This window comes from Clarias gariepinus, chromosome 27 (genome assembly GCF_024256425.1).
Source record: "Clarias gariepinus isolate MV-2021 ecotype Netherlands chromosome 27, CGAR_prim_01v2, whole genome shotgun sequence".
Classification (NCBI taxonomy): Eukaryota; Metazoa; Chordata; class Actinopteri; order Siluriformes; family Clariidae; genus Clarias; species Clarias gariepinus.
This window is the reverse complement of record NC_071126.1, coordinates 6,493,097-6,512,044: the sequence shown is the minus strand read 5'-3', so window position 1 is coordinate 6,512,044 and position 18,948 is coordinate 6,493,097. Positions and strand designations below refer to the sequence as shown.

The window sequence follows — 18,948 nt, the reverse complement described above, 5'->3', positions numbered from 1 at the left end:
TTCATTAATGAGGTTAAGGACACAAAATGAGAGAGAGAAAGAAAACTGACAGCTGTTGTCACAATAAAAATGTGTGACCTTCACAGGACAACTAGTTCCTGATAACATGAAATATGATACAGAGCACTGCTGTAACAATGGATTGCGGAGACATCTAACTAAATAACTTTTATAGCTCCCTTTTTTTCCCAATGTAATAGCTGTAAATTTAATAAAGGTCGTATTTAGTTACACTCACTGAACACTTTATTAAGAACACCTGTACAACTACTATTTTGCACATATAGGCAGATATAGGAGTAGTGATTAGCACAGTAACCTTGCACCGCTGGGGTCGGGGTTCGATTTCCAGTTCAGGTCCGTACCCTGCCGCGTGCCTTGGATAAGTCTCCTGGGATAAGCTCCAGGCCCCTGTGACCCTGTAGTCCCCTGAGACTTCAGCCTTTATCCTGTATGGGATAAGCAGTGTAGAAAATAAATAAATGGTTGGTTTCATGTCATGTTGGAGACCAGCATTCCCAGTCACATTTGAGGTGGAACTATAGATTCACTGCATGAAAGTGCACCTGGAATTGCGTAAAATGGTGGCTTCAGCATGAAAAGGATAACAAAGGAGTAAACATCTTGTCTTATTCATACCAAGGATTTAGGCTGTTGTGAGAACAAAAGGAGGTCCTACCACTTAGCACAAGTGTATAATTAACTGTATAAGTGTAGTGTTTCAAGTAATGGTGTAACAGTCCGTAGATAATCTATGTTCTGTATGAATCTCTCCCTGAGCTTCAGCACCATCATGGTGTAAAATATTGGATTCGTTCTACAGCCCCAAGAAATAAATACATAAAAATAATTAACACAAAATAAAAAGTAAAAATAAAACAAATTAACCTGCACTTAACCTTAAAATTTGTTTTTATTGAATTTATTTAATTACATTTTTCTTAACCCTAATAATAGCATAAGTATTATTTAAAATTCGAATTTAATGTGTCAAGTGCACAACCATACACAGTATGATATGCAGATTAATGCTTATACAACGTTCCTTGACCTGCAATGGAGATTCTTGACCACAGTAAAAGAAAAATTGCACCAGAAGAATACAATTAAACTAAAGATAGAATTTCCAATTGTATATTCCATTACAAAAAAATTAAAATGGAATATACAAATTTACAGAAGTTCTCTTACTTAGAAATCATGAAGGGGTCTACAATTTTTAGCACAGGTGTATTTCCACTGTGAGAGACAAAATCTAAAAAGAAAAATCTGGAAATCACATTGTTGTTGTTGTTTTTTTTTAACAATTTATTTGTGAATTACTGTGTCAAATAAATATTTGATCACTTGCTTATCAGGCAGATTTCTGACCCTCAAAGACCAGTTATTTTGCTTTTAAATAGTCCATATGCTTCTTACGGAGCCACTCCTTGGTTTTCCTGGCTGTGTGCTTTGGGTCATTGTCATGTTGGAAGACCCAGCCATGACCCATCTTTAATGCTCTGACTGAGGGAAGGAGGTTTTTGCCCAATATGTCACAATACATGGCCCCGTTCATCCTCTCCTTAATACAGTGCAGTCGTCCTGTCCACTTATGCAGAAAAACACCCCCAGAGCATGATGCTTCCAGCCCCATGCTTCACTGTAGGTTTGGTATTATTGGGATAATATCCAGAAATCTGGCTTATAAGCAATTAATTAAATACTTATTTGACACAGTAATTCCGGATTTTTCTTTTTAGCTTTTGTCTCTCACAGTGAAAATGCACCTATGCTGAAAATTGTACTGTAGACCCCTGTATGATTTCTAAGTAAGAGAACTTTCTAAATTACAGGGTGATCAAATACTTATTGACCTCACTGTGTGTGTATGTATGTATGTATGTATATATATATATATATATATACACACACAATGTGTGAAAATGTATAAATTAAAAGAAATCGTATTGCAAAATATATTTACGTATTGGCTACTCAAAGCACATTTTTCAGGCACAGATAATAATAATCAGCTTTATTACTATAGAAAAATGTACGAACATACACACAATAGTCTACCTCATAGTCATTTTTATTTTATGATTTTATAAACATTGGCCATCTTGAATGTATGTTATGTTGTCAACATAAAAAAATGGATGAAAGTTCCTTGCTTTTTAAGTGTTCAAGTTCTAAAAAACCCAGAGTAAAGGAAATTATTAATTTTCTAATCAATTTTTTAGACAGAATTATGTTAGTCGCCCCTTTTTTATTGCTGATCTAAACTTTAATCCGATCCATGACTCAAATCTGTGATGCAATTCAGAGAGTACATTTTGTTATTCAATGTGAGAGTATGTACATATTAAATATATATTTAAAACAGTGCATTTTTAGTTTCTACAGCAGTTCAAGGGGGATATTCTTCCCTTCCCTAAAGAAAGCCGTGTTGGATGTTGAAGTTGTTCCCCTTAGAGTTTTCCAGACAATGTGATAACGGATGTGTGAAGTGCTGTTTTCTTACTTATTAACCTAGCAAGGGTCTGGATTGAGCACCGCTACCCAGAAGTCATTGGTGGCTCCTCGTAGCACAAAGCGGGTGAGTGCAGCCATGAACCATCATGGCGATGAGGCTCGACCGTGAATCGAATGGAAAGAGGATTGCTTTCATGGCTGTTTGTCATTCATCTGTCCATGCTTCCTCTTCAGATTTAACTACTTCTCAAATTACACCTGAATTATTTATTCATTTACTTATTTTGAGAAGTATGCCGGGGCAGATGAATGTTTAATGTTCTGCTGCTGAATGCTAATGCTCTGGGATCAGTGTGTATCCTGCTCATTCCTAGCTATTATTGTCTACTTAATAGAGGAGCCTTGGGACTCTCTTTCCAAAATATTGTAATGTGCATTTGGATACGATCAGTGATCCGATGTGATGTTTAAAAAGTCCAACATGCTGCATTTTCGATTGGAAAATTTATTTTGACAATGGTCAGAGTTTTATTAGAAAAACAAGTGCGAGTGGTGGGAGTACAAGGCCTTCTTCACTTGTGCACGGAAAGAAAGAGTTACCTCCAACTCCCCATCATCCCCCCCCAACAACACACACACACACACACACACAACATTGGATCAGATGAATACATCTTATCTGAGTGTTTGACTTTAGATAGGACCTGTGAACAATTTGTATTGTACCTTGTATGATATTGAATTACACTTTGAGATTAGTACATTGAGTTTAGTTGTTAGTGCATGAATTTGAGGAATGTGGGGAAACCCTGGTTGTCTGCTGTAATCTGAGAGCTTTGTTTGACTTAAAGGACTGTACTTGACCATTTACTGCTTTTCATTAGTTATGGAGTCATGCTAGCAAAATATGCTCGCAGCAGTGTCCTTCTAACATTAGTAAGACAAGACAAAGAGAGAGATTGTTCTCTCTCTTTTTTTTATGCCCAATTATTAGTAATTATTAATTAGAATTCAGTTACGCATGACTTAAATGTCAGGCAATGTATTTGTATGCTCCACATGCATGTCACAGCTTCCTGCATGCACAAAGCAAATGCTAGATATCAAACAGTGTGAAATCATTGGCATGAACCCCAGCGCTTTTTAAATTCCTGAATCTGATTGATTTATTTTATTGTCTATAAAGTTATTTCTAATTATAGCGGCAAGACGGATCACTCATTTAAGTCAATGTGCTCGTTTAAATAATGAGAACATTAAAATAATAGAAAAACTATTGGAAAAACTCATAGTTTGCTTAAAGTCAATCCCTACAAAGCTGATTAAGGTTGTCTTCCTCGAAGCAGGACCCCTTGTGGAAGGTGCGTCGCAGTCAGAAGCTAGACATGTCTGCCCGTTTAGAGCTGCAGTCAGCTCTGGATGCTGAAATTAGAGCCAAGCAGCTGGTCCAGGAAGAGCTGCGGAAGGTCAAAGCTGCCAACATCTCCTTCGAGAGGTCAGTGCTTTCAGTCTTTTGCAGATTTCTGTGGCTTACTCCAGGACATAGACAACACATACTCTATGTAGCTCATATTTTTTTTTATCCAGCCTTTTTTTTCTTTCTTTTTTGTTTAAAATGAGTGTTGTGCAGGCTTTTATATGTCTCTCTCGTCTTTCTATTGTAGCAAACTGAAAGATGCTGATGTGAAGAACAGGGAGCTGGAGGAGCAGTTGGAAAGCATGAAGAAAGACCTGGAGGAGAGCCGCACACGCAACTCTGACCGAGGTGATCGAGCACAGTTCCTGCTATTGTTTTAAAACCAACAGCTGCTACTTGCATCATCTTCTAGTGAACGATATGAAAAATAAGCTTTGTGTTAAACAGCAGTCTAATCATTTCCTATAAGCAACTTGCTTTGGCTGTTTACTTTATAGTTTACAATGTATTATTTATATTTAAATGTGCATATTAAAATGTAAATCTAAGGTGATTGCCTCATTTGCACCACAGCAGGTCTTAAACTTCCAGACTTCCAGGACAACATCTTTGAGTACTTCAACACTTCTCCATTGGCCCACGACCTTACATTCAGAGTAAGTGTTTCTAGTGACATCTGTACATCTGCTTGTGCATTATCCAGCGTCAATAAGCTTTCTCTCTGATTGTTAATTACAGATTGAAGCTGTTAAATTTTTTAAGTCAGGCAGGGTAAATTTGAGATGCCTTACACTTTCGCCTCGAGGCATTCAGGCTCCGGTTTCCGCTTTCAGCCATGCGCTCCAGCAGGCAACATCTGTCCTGCAGGAGTAGCAAATGACCAAGCCTTATCTCGTTACACAATTACACAAGGCTAACTCCTGCAAGGAGAGAGCCTACAGCTGACCGTAACAATAAAATTAACCTTTTTTTTTTCAGGAGACATTTGAATCAGTAGCACAAACCATAGTATAGGAGCTCAAGATAAGGCTGTATGATCTATAATTTTATGTTTGTCCCTTCCCCCAAAAAGGACTTTGTCTCTTCCTCATCTGCATCCTCTCTGCTAGCATTTTGGGATGAAGTAAGTTGGCTGCTCAGACCCCCTACCCCTCCGTTACCTTTAACCCACACTGGAGAGGAACTGTCAGCAGACAAAAAGTGGAGAGTCTTATAAAGGTTTATTAGAAACTTAACACAATTGGAAGCCCGTGTTAATAACATGTCAGATGCTTTTTATTAATATTTTATTTATAGTGGAATACACAATTTAAGCATGTTTTAGGGTTTAGGGGCTGATTTATATATTTGGGTCCTAGGGGTTAGAAGGTTTGTTTTTGTCTGCTGGCAATGTTTCCTTGTTGTAATTCGCCCCCAATCCCAGATCCCCGCCAAGCTAACTCTAGATGCTGAAGGATAGGAAGTCATTACATAGAGCTTAGCATCATAGAGTTTGCATTAACCACAAGCTTGTATCTTATCTAACTTCCTGACACCTCATTAGTCTAGATTGCTTATTCATACCAAGTCATACTATCTCCTGATTAGAAATTAATTAGGGGGGAAAATGTTTAATATGGAATGAGAAGTGGAAATATATTAGATAAATTTTATTGTGTTGTGTTTTTTTGTTTTTGTTTTTTTTTTTTGTTTTTTTTTTAAGAACATTGATTCCTAATTCTAGGTCACTCAAAACTTAAATGAATATAACAAGCCCATTTTAACATGTGGAGATTTAGACTGCACCATAACATCTAAGTCACAGAATAATTTTCAGATAATCTTTCTTTTTTTAATTTATTTGTCTGTCTTTATGTGAACCATGAACAGTCTTGGATCTGCTTGTACAAATGCTATGTTCTGAACTTATTACATCCATGCAGTCGTCCCGGTCAGTAACTTCAATACTGGCATCATTTTTTCTTTCCACGTTATGGCCCTTGTCAAAGTGTAGTAGTTAGTACTTAAGTAGAATAAATTAGTTTTCTATAATCAAGTCTAAACTGTTCTTAATAAAATTACTTGATATTAAAAAAATAATTGCAATCATTGATTTAGTGTAAGACCATGGATGCTCTAAGTCTAGGACTTCATTATTATTACGTAATTATTATTAGCGTGGATTTTAATAGAAAACATGTTTAGCACATTCCCATCAAAAGAAAGTCATATTTGTTAGAAATGTTTCCCAAACCCAGACCAGAGTCCTGTCCAGGACTAATGCACACAACACAATGGTTCTTATTATTTGTGACTGCTGTTTTATATTAAAAACAGGGCAGTTTCTTTTTTGCCATACAGTATTTATCACCAGCCTAGAGAAACACTGTACTACTAATGTTCACCCGAATGCCTCTCTTCCCCCTCTCCAGACTAGCTCAGTCAGTGAAGTTGAAGCCACGCCTCAGAAAACAGACGTTCCCTCTTCCTCACCCTCAGCAGCTTCAGAGCAGGATGTGAGTGTCCACCTTGTACTTCCTCTAACATTCCAGCTTTGTGCTTACTTCCTGTCTTGGTAACCAAAGTCTGTGTTAGCTGGCCAGCAAACAATCAGATTTTCATGTAGTTCTGGGATATTTAGCAAGTTTTGCATGGAATTAAATAGTGCCTCGGGACCTCCAGGGGTGTGTGAAACAATGGCAGAGGGTCAGGTTTTAGTTTATTATTGTTATTTTGCGACGCTTTGTTACATCACGGCACTACGAAGTTTTTAGCCTTGACTTGTTATTTGAAGTAATTGGATTCTTTTAAACTGTGAAATGGATTTTTATTGTATAAAAAAAGAATACATCATACTCTATACATAATACTACTGTATATATTATACGTGTACTTTATTTAACATGTTTCAAAGGTATCCTTTTCCTAATATTAGTGTTAATTATATTCACATTTATTTTCAAAACTAAAATTGTCTGTAGCGTGATGGTAGCTGTTGCCGTTTTTATCATAATTCATCTAACTCAATCATGTATATACCACCACACACCTACATGTGAGTAGACATTTCGCCTACATATCAGTTTTGGTATACTTTTCTCCTCTCCAGGAGCCTGTGAAGACCCCAGCAGCCACTCCAACTACCCCATCTCCAGCTTACTCATCATCAATGCTCATAGCACCAAAGGTACAGCCAGCCGTGTCTCAGGTCATGTTTCTCTAAACACGGTGATCTTTATCTGGTTCACTCAGAGTAAAATTTTAGGTGCCACTTCTGAGCATATAATTGTGTTAGCGCTATTGCTTGTAGCTTCTTACCAGATACTACCGTTTTTTTCTTTCCTCAGCCTAAAGCTCACCAGCTGAGCATTAAGACCTTCTCGAGTCCGACACAGTGTACCCACTGCACATCTCTAATGGTGGGCCTGATCAGACAGGGCTATGCTTGCGAGGGTCTGTATACAACACAACTGATTATTTAAGATTGATTATTACAAAGATGTTTCATGTTTGTTCAAGGAATAAACCTGTGTTTTTGTTGTCTTTTTAGTGTGTTCCTTTATCTGTCACGTGTCCTGTAAGGACAACGCTCCTCAGGTGTGCCCTATTCCACCAGAGCAGGCCAAGAGGCCACTGGGAATTGATGTGCAGAGGGGTATCGGCACAGCCTACAAAGGCTTTGTCAGGGTAAGTACCTACAATAAAGTAGTAAGTTTAAGCATTATTGTTATGACTTAATGAATGTGCTGTCTCTCTAAAGCTTCATGTGCTGACGCTTTTTACCTTGCACTATTCTGTACAGATCCCAAAGCCTACCGGAGTGAAGAAAGGTTGGCAGAGAGCATATGCTGTGGTATGTGACTGTAAACTCTTCCTATATGAGGTTCCTGAAGGGAAGTCCACTCAGCCTGGTGTGGTGGCCAGTCAGGTCCTTGACCTCAGGTGAGTTTCAGTTACTACTCCATTCCTGTTTATTTAAAACTCCATGCACATACATACTGTAAACTATCCTCGACACTTCCATGTGCTGCGTAATTATATTTATTATTATCCTCAACCTTTATGTTTGTTTTCTTTCCCAAAGAGATGAGGAGTTTTCTGTAAGCTCTGTGTTGGCATCTGATGTGATTCACGCTACCCGCAAAGACGTGCCTTGCATATTCAGGGTATGCCAAGACTAACCGTTAATAAATCAGATGCACACACAAATCCCGCTTCTTCCATGCCTTTTTCATGCTTGACGTTCGCCCTGTTTAGGTAACTTCGTCCACACTGGGCTCTCCAGCGCGGGCGGTGTCTCTGCTGGTCTTGGCTGAGACCGAGGCTGAGAAAAGGAAGTGGGTGGGCATCCTCGAGGGTCTGCAGAGTATCTTAGCCAAGAACCGGCTAAAGAACCGAATAGTGCACGTCCTGCACGAGGCTTATGACAGCAACCTGCCTGCAATTAAATCCACACTCTCCGCAGCTATTATTGGTTAGTGTGTTTCAGTATTTCTTTTAAATCTATTAGTGTTTTTCTATGTTTCTGTTTTGATGTTTTTCTCTTTTTTCCTTTTTTTCTTAATAGACCGAGAACGAATAGCATTGGGCACAGAGGAAGGGCTGTTTGTCGTGGAGGTTACTAGAGATGGTACGAGTCTTAGTTACTCTATGTTCAAGTTTAACGTGGAATAAATTTAGGTCATAATTCAGAACGACCGCAGCTCGGAGATGTTTCCACTTTGATTAGACATTTTGAAAGATTTAAGCTTCAAAAAACAGAATAAGTACGGTTATTGCTATCTCCTGAATGCAGTGTTTCATTTTGTTTTCCTTGCAGTCATTGTGCGTGCTGCTGACTGCAAGAAAGTCCACCAGATTGAGATGGTACCTCAGGAGAAGATGGTGGTGCTGCTGTGCGGTCGTAACCGAACCGTGCACCTGCACTCGTGGGGGTCGCTGGACGGTGCTGAGCCATTGTTTGATGTTAAACTGGCTGAGACAAAGGGCTGTCAGGCTCTCAGTGTTGCCTCGCTGCGGCCAGGTGGCTCCGCCTACATGATGGCTTCTGTGAAGCGCCAGGTGTTTTGCTATGAGATCACGCGGAGCAAGCCTTATGCTCGGCGCCTGTGGGAGGTGCAGTCTCCAGGCGTGGTGCAGTGGCTGGGCATGGTGCGGGGGCGAGTCTGCGTAGGCTACCCATCAGGCTTTGCTCTGCTGGCGCTGCAGTCTGAGGTGGCACCAGTAAGCTTGGTGAGCCCTGCTGATCCATCACTCGCCTTCCTAGCCCAGCAGCCACTGGATGCTCTTCATGCAATGGAGGTGGGTGCCAACGAGCTACTGCTTTGCTTCAGCCAGCTTGGCATCTATGTGGATGGTCAGGGCCGTCGTTCACGCACCCAGGAGCTCATGTGGCCTGCAACACCACTCGCATGTAGTACGTATGCTTGTTTGGAATTTTTTTTTTTCTCTTTTTAGCTTTATTAAAAAAAAAATGTTATTGCAGACAGCAGAAGGTTGAATGTGTTTTGTGTTTACTTTCAGGCTCAAACTCCACATATCTGACTGTGTACAGCGATTATGGGGTGGATGTGTTTGATGTCCACACTACAGAATGGGTTCAAACCATTTCATTAAGGAAGGTATGCATGGGATAAATAACTAAATACTATATATAATATATTAGAGAAAGGGAAAAATCAGTAATGTATCGTGATTCTTTTGTGTCAATTCATATTTGGTCTCACTGACTCTACAATCATCTTTAATTCACGAGGGTGAGTCAGAAATTATCCAATGCTCTGGTTATATTAAAACTTCTGTTGGCTTATCAGTGCTTTCTGTTCAAGGCTGCTGTCTCTCCAGTCACTGCTGTGCAGGTCTTTAACGTGTTACATGTGATTTGCACAAAAGATGAGCAGCATGCAGGGTTTTTGTGTGTGTGTGGTTTGAGGGTGTATCTGCGGACGTTTTTTTTATCAAAGATTTTGTGGGTAAAGTATTTTGTCACGAAGAAATGTGTACAAATAGATAGAGAGGTTCAAGGCAGGTCTCACATGTCTTCAAGAAGGACACTTCTGCCCACAGTGTCGACCCTCAAATGCAAAAACACGCAAAAATTTTATTTTGAAGCATCCTCTCTATAGTCATGATTTTGCTCCATCAGACTTTTACCTTGTTTGGTCCCCTGAAAGATTCACTTCTGATGAAGTGACGACAGCAGTGCATTCGTGGTTCGCAGCTCAAGCTAAAAGTTTTTTTTTTTATGAGGTAATATGAAAGTTTGTTGATGGGTGAAAAATGTGTATTGGAAAGCAAGACGATTATGCTGAAAAAGTATGAACTGGTCTTTTCTAAAAGTTATTTAAAATAAATTCTACAACCAGAGTGCAGACAATTTTTGACTTACCCTTGTGTATACATGTGTTTTTTGGGCTGTGGAACGAATAATTTGATTTAAAATTTGATTTGGTTTACAAGTGTTTTTAAACACGAGCCCACTTCCGGAATGAATTATGCTCATAATCCAAGGTTCCACTGCGTGTGTATGTATGTATATATATATAATCACACACACACACACACACACACACACACACACACACAATCTGGATGGGAAAAAAACACCACCCTTTCCCTGGTGATTCCCATCCCTAATATATGTTTATAAATGTAATGATTTTGCATTCAGTAATGTATGTATTTGTTTTCTGATGTGTCTTTCTGTTCACTATGGTCAGATCAAACCCCTGAATGTGGAAGGCAGTCTGAATCTGATGGGGTCGGAGCAACCCCGCCTCATCTACTTCAGCAACAACGCTGCAGGTACGCTCATTCTCCTGTGTACACTCTGGATTCATATATTTAAATCTACCTTATCTTTTACTGATGTGCTACCTGTTATTTAAAGAGGTATTATACATTGGCTGTGAACACTGAGCCACTTCAGGTACGCTATGGACATTTTGCCTCGGAGTCAAAAGTTCAAGTACGGTTCACTCGGTGTCAGTCTCACATTTCCTTTCTCAGATTCAGATCTGTTCGCTGGGTCTTGCTCAACGTGCCATGTTTTTTCCCTTTAGTTCATTTCTTTTCAGTCCTGGCAGATTGCCCTGCTGATAATAGTACTTTTGTTTGGTAAACTAAAATGACCTCATTCATTACACCACCTCCAGGCTGCCAGGCAGAGAAGCCCATGACTGCTTCACACACTGCCACACTGAGCTGACTTCATGTATAGGTCATAAAGAAAAGCAAGCCTTTATCTTGTATCTAATTTTCTTATCCTCTGTCCACGTTTCCATCTTCCTTGGCTTCTCACAGAAGGTTGTGATCTGACTATACCCGAGACCTCCGACAACATTAAGAAACTGATGGTGAGAACGCGGAGCAAGAGAAAGTTCCTCTTCAAGGTTCCTGAAGAAGAGCGGCTCCAGCAGAGGAGGTGAGGGGCCTTGGCCTTCTAGTCACATGGTGACCATTTCGTCATCTTATTCGTTAGTGTCGTTTTATAATTATCTGCTGTGTCGTCATATAATAGGGAGATGCTGAGGGATCCAGAAATGAGGTCCAAGCTGATCTCCAATCCAACCAATTTCAACCATGTAGCCCATATGGGTCCAGGAGACGGCATGCAAGTTCTCATGGATCTGCCTCTGGTAATGACTTTCTACCCAAAGCTGAGACGCTAGGGGTCTCGTAACGTTAAACACTCATTCATGGAGCATTTACAGTGATCACACAATGGTTTAGTCACGAAGAAATCGTGTTTATAAGCGGTTTATAACCCCATCATATACTGTACAGTATATAACTTGTACCATGTGGTCATTTGAGAAGGGATGTGTATATCAGAGCTGTAATGTGTGACTGAAACTGTATTGAGGATTGCTTTTTTGCCTTTCCACACTTTTGCCAAGATTTCATATCACCCTAACCTTCTTTTTCCTGTTCCTTTACAACTGCACTCCGCTGAATCCTTTTCTGTCTGATGTCCAACCTCTTGCTGCTCACGTTGTCTTCTGTTTTCCTCTTTAGTAGTTGCATCCTCTCTCCCATCCTCCCCATTTTTTCCTCCTTTTCTCCAATTCACTCCTCTTTCTCTCTCCCCTCGTGATCTATGGTTGGGGTGGACGCAGTCAAGCGAGACTCCCTCCCCCTCTTCCTCCCGACACCACGCCCTGATCTCCCCTCCAACCAACTTTGAGCACGTCTATCACATGAGTCCTGCCTCTGCTGGGCTCTATCTGCAGAAAGAGGCTTCCTCCCAGCAGAGCCTGCCTCAGCTCTCCTCCTCTTCCTCCTCACCTTCCACCTCCTCCCTCGGAAGGGTAGGCTGGCAACCCTGCTCCCCCTCTCCCCATCTGTGCTCACCCCACCCCGTACTTTACTTTCCTCTCTCCCTCTCTCTCTCTCCTGCTATCCTCATATCATAAGGACAGGTCCTTATTCCTGTCCTTCTCCCCTGTTTGTCGCTTTCTGCCTGAATGCCGTGGTTCGTTCCGAGAGGTTGCTTGACTACAGATGTTTGTTTGTTTGTTTGTTTGTAAGCAGGTTGTGTTAAAAATGAACCAGACACTGAGCTTGATATTTAAGGCACACACACTTTATCGGGCACCATTTATCAATGATTTAATTAAGTTATTTGTAATGGAGTAAACCAAACGTCTGCAAATGATCAAGCACTCATTCTACAGCTGAGTCACCTGAAACGACGCCATTAAACTCTGTAATCGTAGTTCTTTAGCTACAACAGTCTCACACTAACCCTTTAGTCTTTTAAAGGGTGCCAGATCTTTTGTCCTAATTGCATAGCTGGTGCTAATTTATAGAATATTGTTTTTGGAGTGCTTTATTTCAACTCATTAAATTGAAACACAAATTTCACAATTTTTTGGTAGATTTGCTAAAATAAATAAGAAGTGTAAGGGTGACACCCTAATCGGTCTGAAAAGTGCATAGTGCTATTTATACAATTTAAAACCTGCTAGTTGTGGTTTACAGTGCTCTCAAAGTATTTGCCTCTTACTATTTTTATTTATTTCGCATATTTGTCACACCTGATTTGTTTACTAATCCCAATTTTTAATATTGCACAAATAATGTGTAAATATTTGATTGCCATAGTCTTTCACATCGCTGTGGAGGAATTTTGGCCCACTCTTTTTTGCCACACTGGAGGTTTTTAAACATGATCAGTTTGTTTAGGGACCCCAATTGGATTTATGTCCAGACTTTGACTAGACCATGCCAATTATTTATTTATATATATATTTTTTTAATTAATTTTTTTTTTTTTTTGGAGCCATTCAAAGGTGGATTGCAGGTTTGTTTTAGATCATTGTTCTGCTGCAAGACCTAAGTTAACAGTTCAATTCATTACTTTCTTTCATACTGCATTTTGTATTTACCCGCGTTTGTGTAATCTAAAATTTGTTTGATCTCAACATTTTAAAGTAAAATTTTGACAAATTTGCACAAAAAAAATAATAATTAGGAAGTGGAAAATACTTCTTCACAGCATTGTACATCCATGAGTTTTTTTATTTTTTCACCTAAATTAACAAGAATTTGATGAATGTTAAATTGTTTGCGTAAATACTCCAAGAAACAATTTACAAACAAATTACTTCATCCACTGCTTGATAAATGAGGCCCAGTGTACATATTTCTGTCTGATTCTACATGTGAAAATGTTTAGAAACAATTTGTATAGCCGGAATCGCTTCCTGTTTCATGGCTGACTGACTCACTGTGCTCACTACTACAGAGCGTGATGCCTTCCTCACAGGATGACTTGACCAAGGACAAACCACGTCCTCTTTCTAGTATTTCAAGGCAAACCAGGAGTAAGACCCACATCACACGCACTGCCTCAGGTTAGTAATCCCCACCCTCTTCCTGTCCCCACAACCAGACATGTGAGAAACAAGTCGGTTATAGCGACTGCTTTTTAATACTAACTGGGTTTTTTTTGTTTGTTTTGAAGGCGGCGGTGAATTCATAGGAGCAGGGTCATCTCGCAATATCTCAGATCCCGATCAGGACTTTGATAGAGAGGTAAAGTGTGTACAGTGAAATCTGCACAGCGAGTGTATTAGATAATGCCTTTTTTTCCCAGTCAGGCTAGACACTAGCAGGCAAGCTATTCAAAGCATGATTCATTGCTACTGTTAGGAGGTTTGATCATGTGTCAGCCTCAGGCGGAGATAACCCACAGAGGCTTTTGGTCAGTAGTAGTCCTTCCGTTTCTGCAGTAATGAAGCCACCTCACTGAAAGAATATAAGCTTTTTGTGTCATTTTTATGAAATACTTACAAGTTCTGTCTTATGTTTCTTTCTCTGCAGCCTGACTCGGACTCCACCAAACACTCCACCCCATCCAACAGCTCGAACCCGAGCAGCCCTCCGAGTCCCAACTCCCCACACCGCAGCCAGCTTACTCTGGACGGTTTGGAACACTCCCTGGATAGCTGAGCATGATAACCAGCTCATGTGCACACAAACACCTCTTCACTTTATCATACTCTTCCTACCATTCCCTTCCACTCACTTAGGACTCGCTACAAAGTGCCAAGACTCAACGTGTCATCCATAATCTTTAGCTCATTACTCGCCCTAACATGACGGACACCGTGACTCTCCCTCCTCCTGGATGCTGCGAAAGGAAAAGATCTCCTGACCGGAGCTGGGAAACTGGGTCACAAAATCAGGGCATCTATCTCGATGAAAATCCCAGCTTTCTCCTGCTGGGTTTGGTCAGTGGAAGTGGGTCAAATCTGCCCCCTAGTGGAGCATTTGTGGCAGGGTGTAATATAACTGCTTATGTTGATTTTTTTTTTTTTTTTTTTTTTTATCTCAGTTTTGTCTCATGCTTTTGTGTTTTTTAAAATAGATATATGGTTATCTGCCATCTGATTTAAAATCAGGGGCTCATATTAAAAAAACAAACAAACACTAATTGTGACTGCTCTGATCATGAAACATTTTCTGAAAGGTTCTGATGTGAGGGAAAAAGAGACTGTTTTGTCGTTTTTAAAATTGTTGTATAAAATTTCAGTGGACGTTGTTCACTCATCTTGTGATGGTAGGAAGGAACTCTTTACTGCTCTGGAGACCAAGAATGAAACATCCTCCCTTTATTTCAGCTGGTCCAGTAATGTAAAAAGAAAAAGACACCTTTTTTGCTGTTTTTTGATCACTGACACTTCCCACTTCAGATTGGATTAGTTATCAGACTGCGGGGATTTTAAGCCAAACCAGTAGGCACTTTTATTGTATTTTTTTTTTCCTTTTTCCCAATTCTGCATTTTCAGCCAGCATTTGTATTATTCATGTTTTAACCTAGATGTTTGACACAGAAAGAAAACAAGAAAAAAAAAGATTTAGCTGGTGATAAACGACACTGCTCATAAATGATAACAAGAACCTAAAGTGAACAGAAACAAGACTTTACGTATAGATAAGTGTTTTAACAAAAGAAATGGCACACAGCTAAAGGACCACACTATTCATAGGATTTTAATAGTCGTTCTGAAACTGCTGCTGCTTTTTGTGTGCTTTATAAAGAAATAAATATGTGATAAGATTCTCATCATAGCCATGCTCAGTTATCGGTTTATAAACTGCCACATCATGGACCATCTGTGAGCCATTGTGTGCGAGTCTCGCAAGGTGATTGTGTGGATTTTGGAATTGGATGAGGACTAAGACACCATGAGCTATAGACGTTAATGGTGCAGCGATACTTTTTTCTTTTTTTTCCTGTCGTGTGCCTTCAGTTCCACCATTGTCCACTACATCATTTCAGTTATTTTTTTAAAAGGACAGGTTCATCGTTTTATTCTGTATTATTTCTTCCCATGAAAACACTGTATAGAACTTGCACACAAAATGTTTGAGTCCAAGATTTTTTTTTTGTGAGTGTGTCTGGGTGGTGTGTTTTTGTTTTGGTTTTTTTTGCTCCTCCTTCCCTTCTACCTGACTTCTAAAAACAGGACTTTATCCTCAAAACACTACTGCTTTTGCTTCAGAAGAAAGAAATCACAAAAAATCTTTGTAATTATTGGATTGTTAGTCTCAAATCTGAACAAACAATAAAAGAGTACCTGTGGCACTTGTGTTGTCATACTGGTGTGTAAAAATGGACCGGTCCTGAATTTAAATCTCCAGATTTCATCATTTACAGTAGTTCATGTTTATCTTTATGAATGCTGTTGTCTCGTCTGAAGCAAATGATCTCCTTTGTACAATCTGAATAGAAGGGAAATATATTTGTGTTTTGCATTAAAAACACTTTAAGCAGCTTTTCATTTCCAGGTATACATTTTGAGTAAGTTAATGTGTGTTGGGTTCTTAGTCTGTGTTTAAATGGGACTGTTATTTAATATTTCTTCTAAATTTAATTTTAGCTGATTCTATCTCTTATATAAAGATTGTTCAGAATGCGTTTATGAAATGAGAATAGCTTCTGTTTATTCGTAACCACTGCGCTTGGTGTAGGGTAATTTTCCAGAAAAGCAGCTTGAACAGCAGTGCTGGCTGTTATTCAGATCACTGGATGATGTTAGTGCTCTTCTGTTAATGTGTCATACTTTTTATGAACCCAATATCAACGTGGATGGTGGAGTTCTCACGTAAATAGATTTAAAAACATAGACATTTGCAAAAGTATCAAGTGTCAGCTCTTTATACCAGTCAGACGTAATGCTGTATCTTTAACTCTCCAACATGGAACTTGTTTTTGTCTTGTTTTTTGTTCTCCATAACATCACAAGAAAGTAAGCTCCTGAAGGAACCAACTTGCTTCCACAACATTACACTAGTGAATACAACTCCGTGAATACAATGTATGATTTCCTATAATTATACAACAGTTCCGATTTGAGCAATCGGATTGGATAAGACTCATTTCTACGAGTGGTAATAATGGACATTGACAGTAGTGAGACATTTAAATAAAAGTGTATCTTTATGTCACAGGTGTTCTACAGTTATTAATTATATTAATTGTCGGTCAACAGCATGGGCACAGTAGAAGTAGGCCTGGTCTGCAATACTGGAAAGAGGGGAGAGCAGCTTCCTGCCAAAACACACACTCAAAACCAGTAACAGAAGTACTTTCAACAAGAAAACACATCTGATAACATTGTCATCCTAAACAGCTCTTTATCTACATCATAATTCAAAGTCGCGTTCAAATCACAGTCATTCTGATTTGCCTCTGAATCGATTGTGTTTTTTTTGTATTTACGCTTAAGATGGCTACAAGGCTACCTTGTTCCTAACACAAGGCTAAATCCCAAGCCCCTCTCTAACCCCTGATCATGGGCACAACTTGGTGTATTGAATGAGTGATGGTGCACCCTAGTGCACTAGCTTTTCATTTAAGGCTATTTGGGATTTAACCCTTTACCCCAGAGCTGATACTTTGAAGCAGAATAAATAGAAATGTAAAGAGAAACTTGTAAATAGTTCTTACAGGGCTGTCCACCACCTTCATGGTTTATACTGTTTTTAACTACTTAGACTCCTGTTAACTACAGTAACTGTCAATTGCCATCTCTGCCAGTTGCGGAAGCATATGCTTGGGTGGAGCAAAAAAGGGTAAATAAATAAACGAATCATAATCTGTTAATAACAAATTATGTTTGTGGAACCCACATTAAATCATCAAACTCAAGGTCATGCTGTTGTGCTGGATACCAGCATGGCTGTCACACGGTCATAGGCTTGATGTTGCTTAATTATTAGTAGTAATTAATTATTAGTAAATACTTTATTAGTATTTTGTAAAGTAAACATTGGTAATTTTTTGAAAAATACAACACGTTGAGATGTTATTGGAAAAATATTGATAATGTAGCAATTAAAATATTTTTTTTCTAGAACAGCACACCATGTTGGATTTAATTTTTTCTCCAGCTCTTAACTTACCATTGAGGTTATACAAGTCAGTGTAGTCTTGGTGTCGGTCCCAAGCCCGAATAAATAAGAAGGGTTGCATCAGGAAGGGTATCTGGCAGAAAACATGCCAACTCTATAGATGGATCATAAAAAAGATTTCCATACCAGATCATTCGAGGCTGGGTTGACAACGACTGCCTCAGGTACTGTTGGTTAGTAGGATACCTGTGGAAATTGGGCTAATGCTGACTGAAGAAAGAAGAGGAAAATAAAGAAGGGTAGCTTAGTGGTTAGCACCTCCTGGCTCCAGGTTTAATTCCCAGTCTCCCACAGTCCAAAAGACATGCAGATTAGGCTAATTGGCATTCCCAAATTGCCCGTAGTGTGTGAATAAATGTGTGTGTGTGTGTGTGTGTGTGCCCTGCAATGGACCGGCACCCTGTCCAAGATGTACCCTGCCTCCTGCCTTAAGTCTCCTGGCATAGGCCCCAGTTCCCACCGGACCCTGTAATTAAGTGGAATAGATGATGAGTGAGTGAGACGTGTAAAGGCTAAAATATTAACTTTATATATTGTCACCATGACTGGTAAAGGGAGAGAGCTAGCTGAAATGATGGGGTGGAAAAAAGGTAGATATACTGTGTGTACAAGAGACCAATTGGAAGGGAAACAAGGCTAAAACCAGGAGGTTTTAAATTGCTTTACTATTAATTATTCCATTTATTATTAATTATTGTAATGTAGATAATAAGAGAAATGGTGTAAGTCTAAGACTGAGGGAAAAGGATGCCAAGAGTCTAGTGGGAGTGAGGAGAGTTGAAGTGGTAACGATAAATGTAATCAGTGAAGATGCTCCACAGGTGGAATGTGATGTAAAGCAGAAGTAAATTTAGCAAAAAAAGGAAGGAAATCGTAGTGGTGAATACATACAGGAACACAGGCTGACATAAGAGTGGTGGAATATAGATCATCTGCTGGGTAAGAGGGAGTCTGATCCTAGACAGCATTGGATGGTGGTCTTCAGGATGTCTTTTGAGTTACAGAAAAAGAAAGTGAGAGTGAGGACTGAACACGGTATTAGATGGTGGAAGTTGTAGAAGGAAGATTTTTATGTAAAATTCAGAGAAGAGGTGAGTCAGGTACTGGGTAGTGGTGAAGAGATGCTGGTCAGCGACTGCAGAAGTGGTAGTGGAGTCAACTAGGAAGGTACT

The 18,948-nt window shown here is 39.4% G+C and overlaps 1 protein-coding gene across 5 annotated transcripts in view; it reads left to right on the top strand.

Annotated features, from left to right (window-relative positions):
* The window catches only part of cdc42bpb (CDC42 binding protein kinase beta (DMPK-like)), a 69,096-nt gene extending 52,970 nt beyond the window's left edge, over nucleotides 1-16,126 (top strand). Inside the window, exons 18-37 of one of the 5 annotated variants that reach the window (XM_053488821.1) lie at nucleotides 3,804-3,952; nucleotides 4,122-4,222; nucleotides 4,451-4,530; nucleotides 6,286-6,369; nucleotides 6,963-7,040; nucleotides 7,201-7,306; nucleotides 7,404-7,540; nucleotides 7,656-7,795; nucleotides 7,938-8,019; nucleotides 8,111-8,327; nucleotides 8,421-8,483; nucleotides 8,673-9,269; nucleotides 9,377-9,474; nucleotides 10,573-10,657; nucleotides 11,156-11,276; nucleotides 11,373-11,490; nucleotides 11,971-12,162; nucleotides 13,602-13,710; nucleotides 13,821-13,891; nucleotides 14,180-16,126. In XM_053488821.1, the coding sequence (XP_053344796.1) occupies nucleotides 3,804-3,952; nucleotides 4,122-4,222; nucleotides 4,451-4,530; nucleotides 6,286-6,369; nucleotides 6,963-7,040; nucleotides 7,201-7,306; nucleotides 7,404-7,540; nucleotides 7,656-7,795; nucleotides 7,938-8,019; nucleotides 8,111-8,327; nucleotides 8,421-8,483; nucleotides 8,673-9,269; nucleotides 9,377-9,474; nucleotides 10,573-10,657; nucleotides 11,156-11,276; nucleotides 11,373-11,490; nucleotides 11,971-12,162; nucleotides 13,602-13,710; nucleotides 13,821-13,891; nucleotides 14,180-14,308 (2,757 nt within the window). In that variant the 3' untranslated portion in view covers nucleotides 14,309-16,126. Of the gene's footprint in view, nucleotides 1-3,800; nucleotides 3,953-4,121; nucleotides 4,223-4,447; nucleotides 4,531-6,285; nucleotides 6,370-6,962; nucleotides 7,041-7,200; nucleotides 7,307-7,403; nucleotides 7,541-7,655; nucleotides 7,796-7,937; nucleotides 8,020-8,110; nucleotides 8,328-8,420; nucleotides 8,484-8,672; nucleotides 9,270-9,376; nucleotides 9,475-10,572; nucleotides 10,658-11,155; nucleotides 11,277-11,372; nucleotides 11,491-11,970; nucleotides 12,163-13,601; nucleotides 13,711-13,820; nucleotides 13,892-14,179 lie in introns of all 5 variants that reach the window. The other 4 variants (XM_053488820.1, XM_053488818.1, XM_053488819.1 and 1 more) reach the window with 4 other exon arrangements.
* The last annotated feature ends 2,822 nt before the right edge of the window (nucleotides 16,127-18,948 follow it).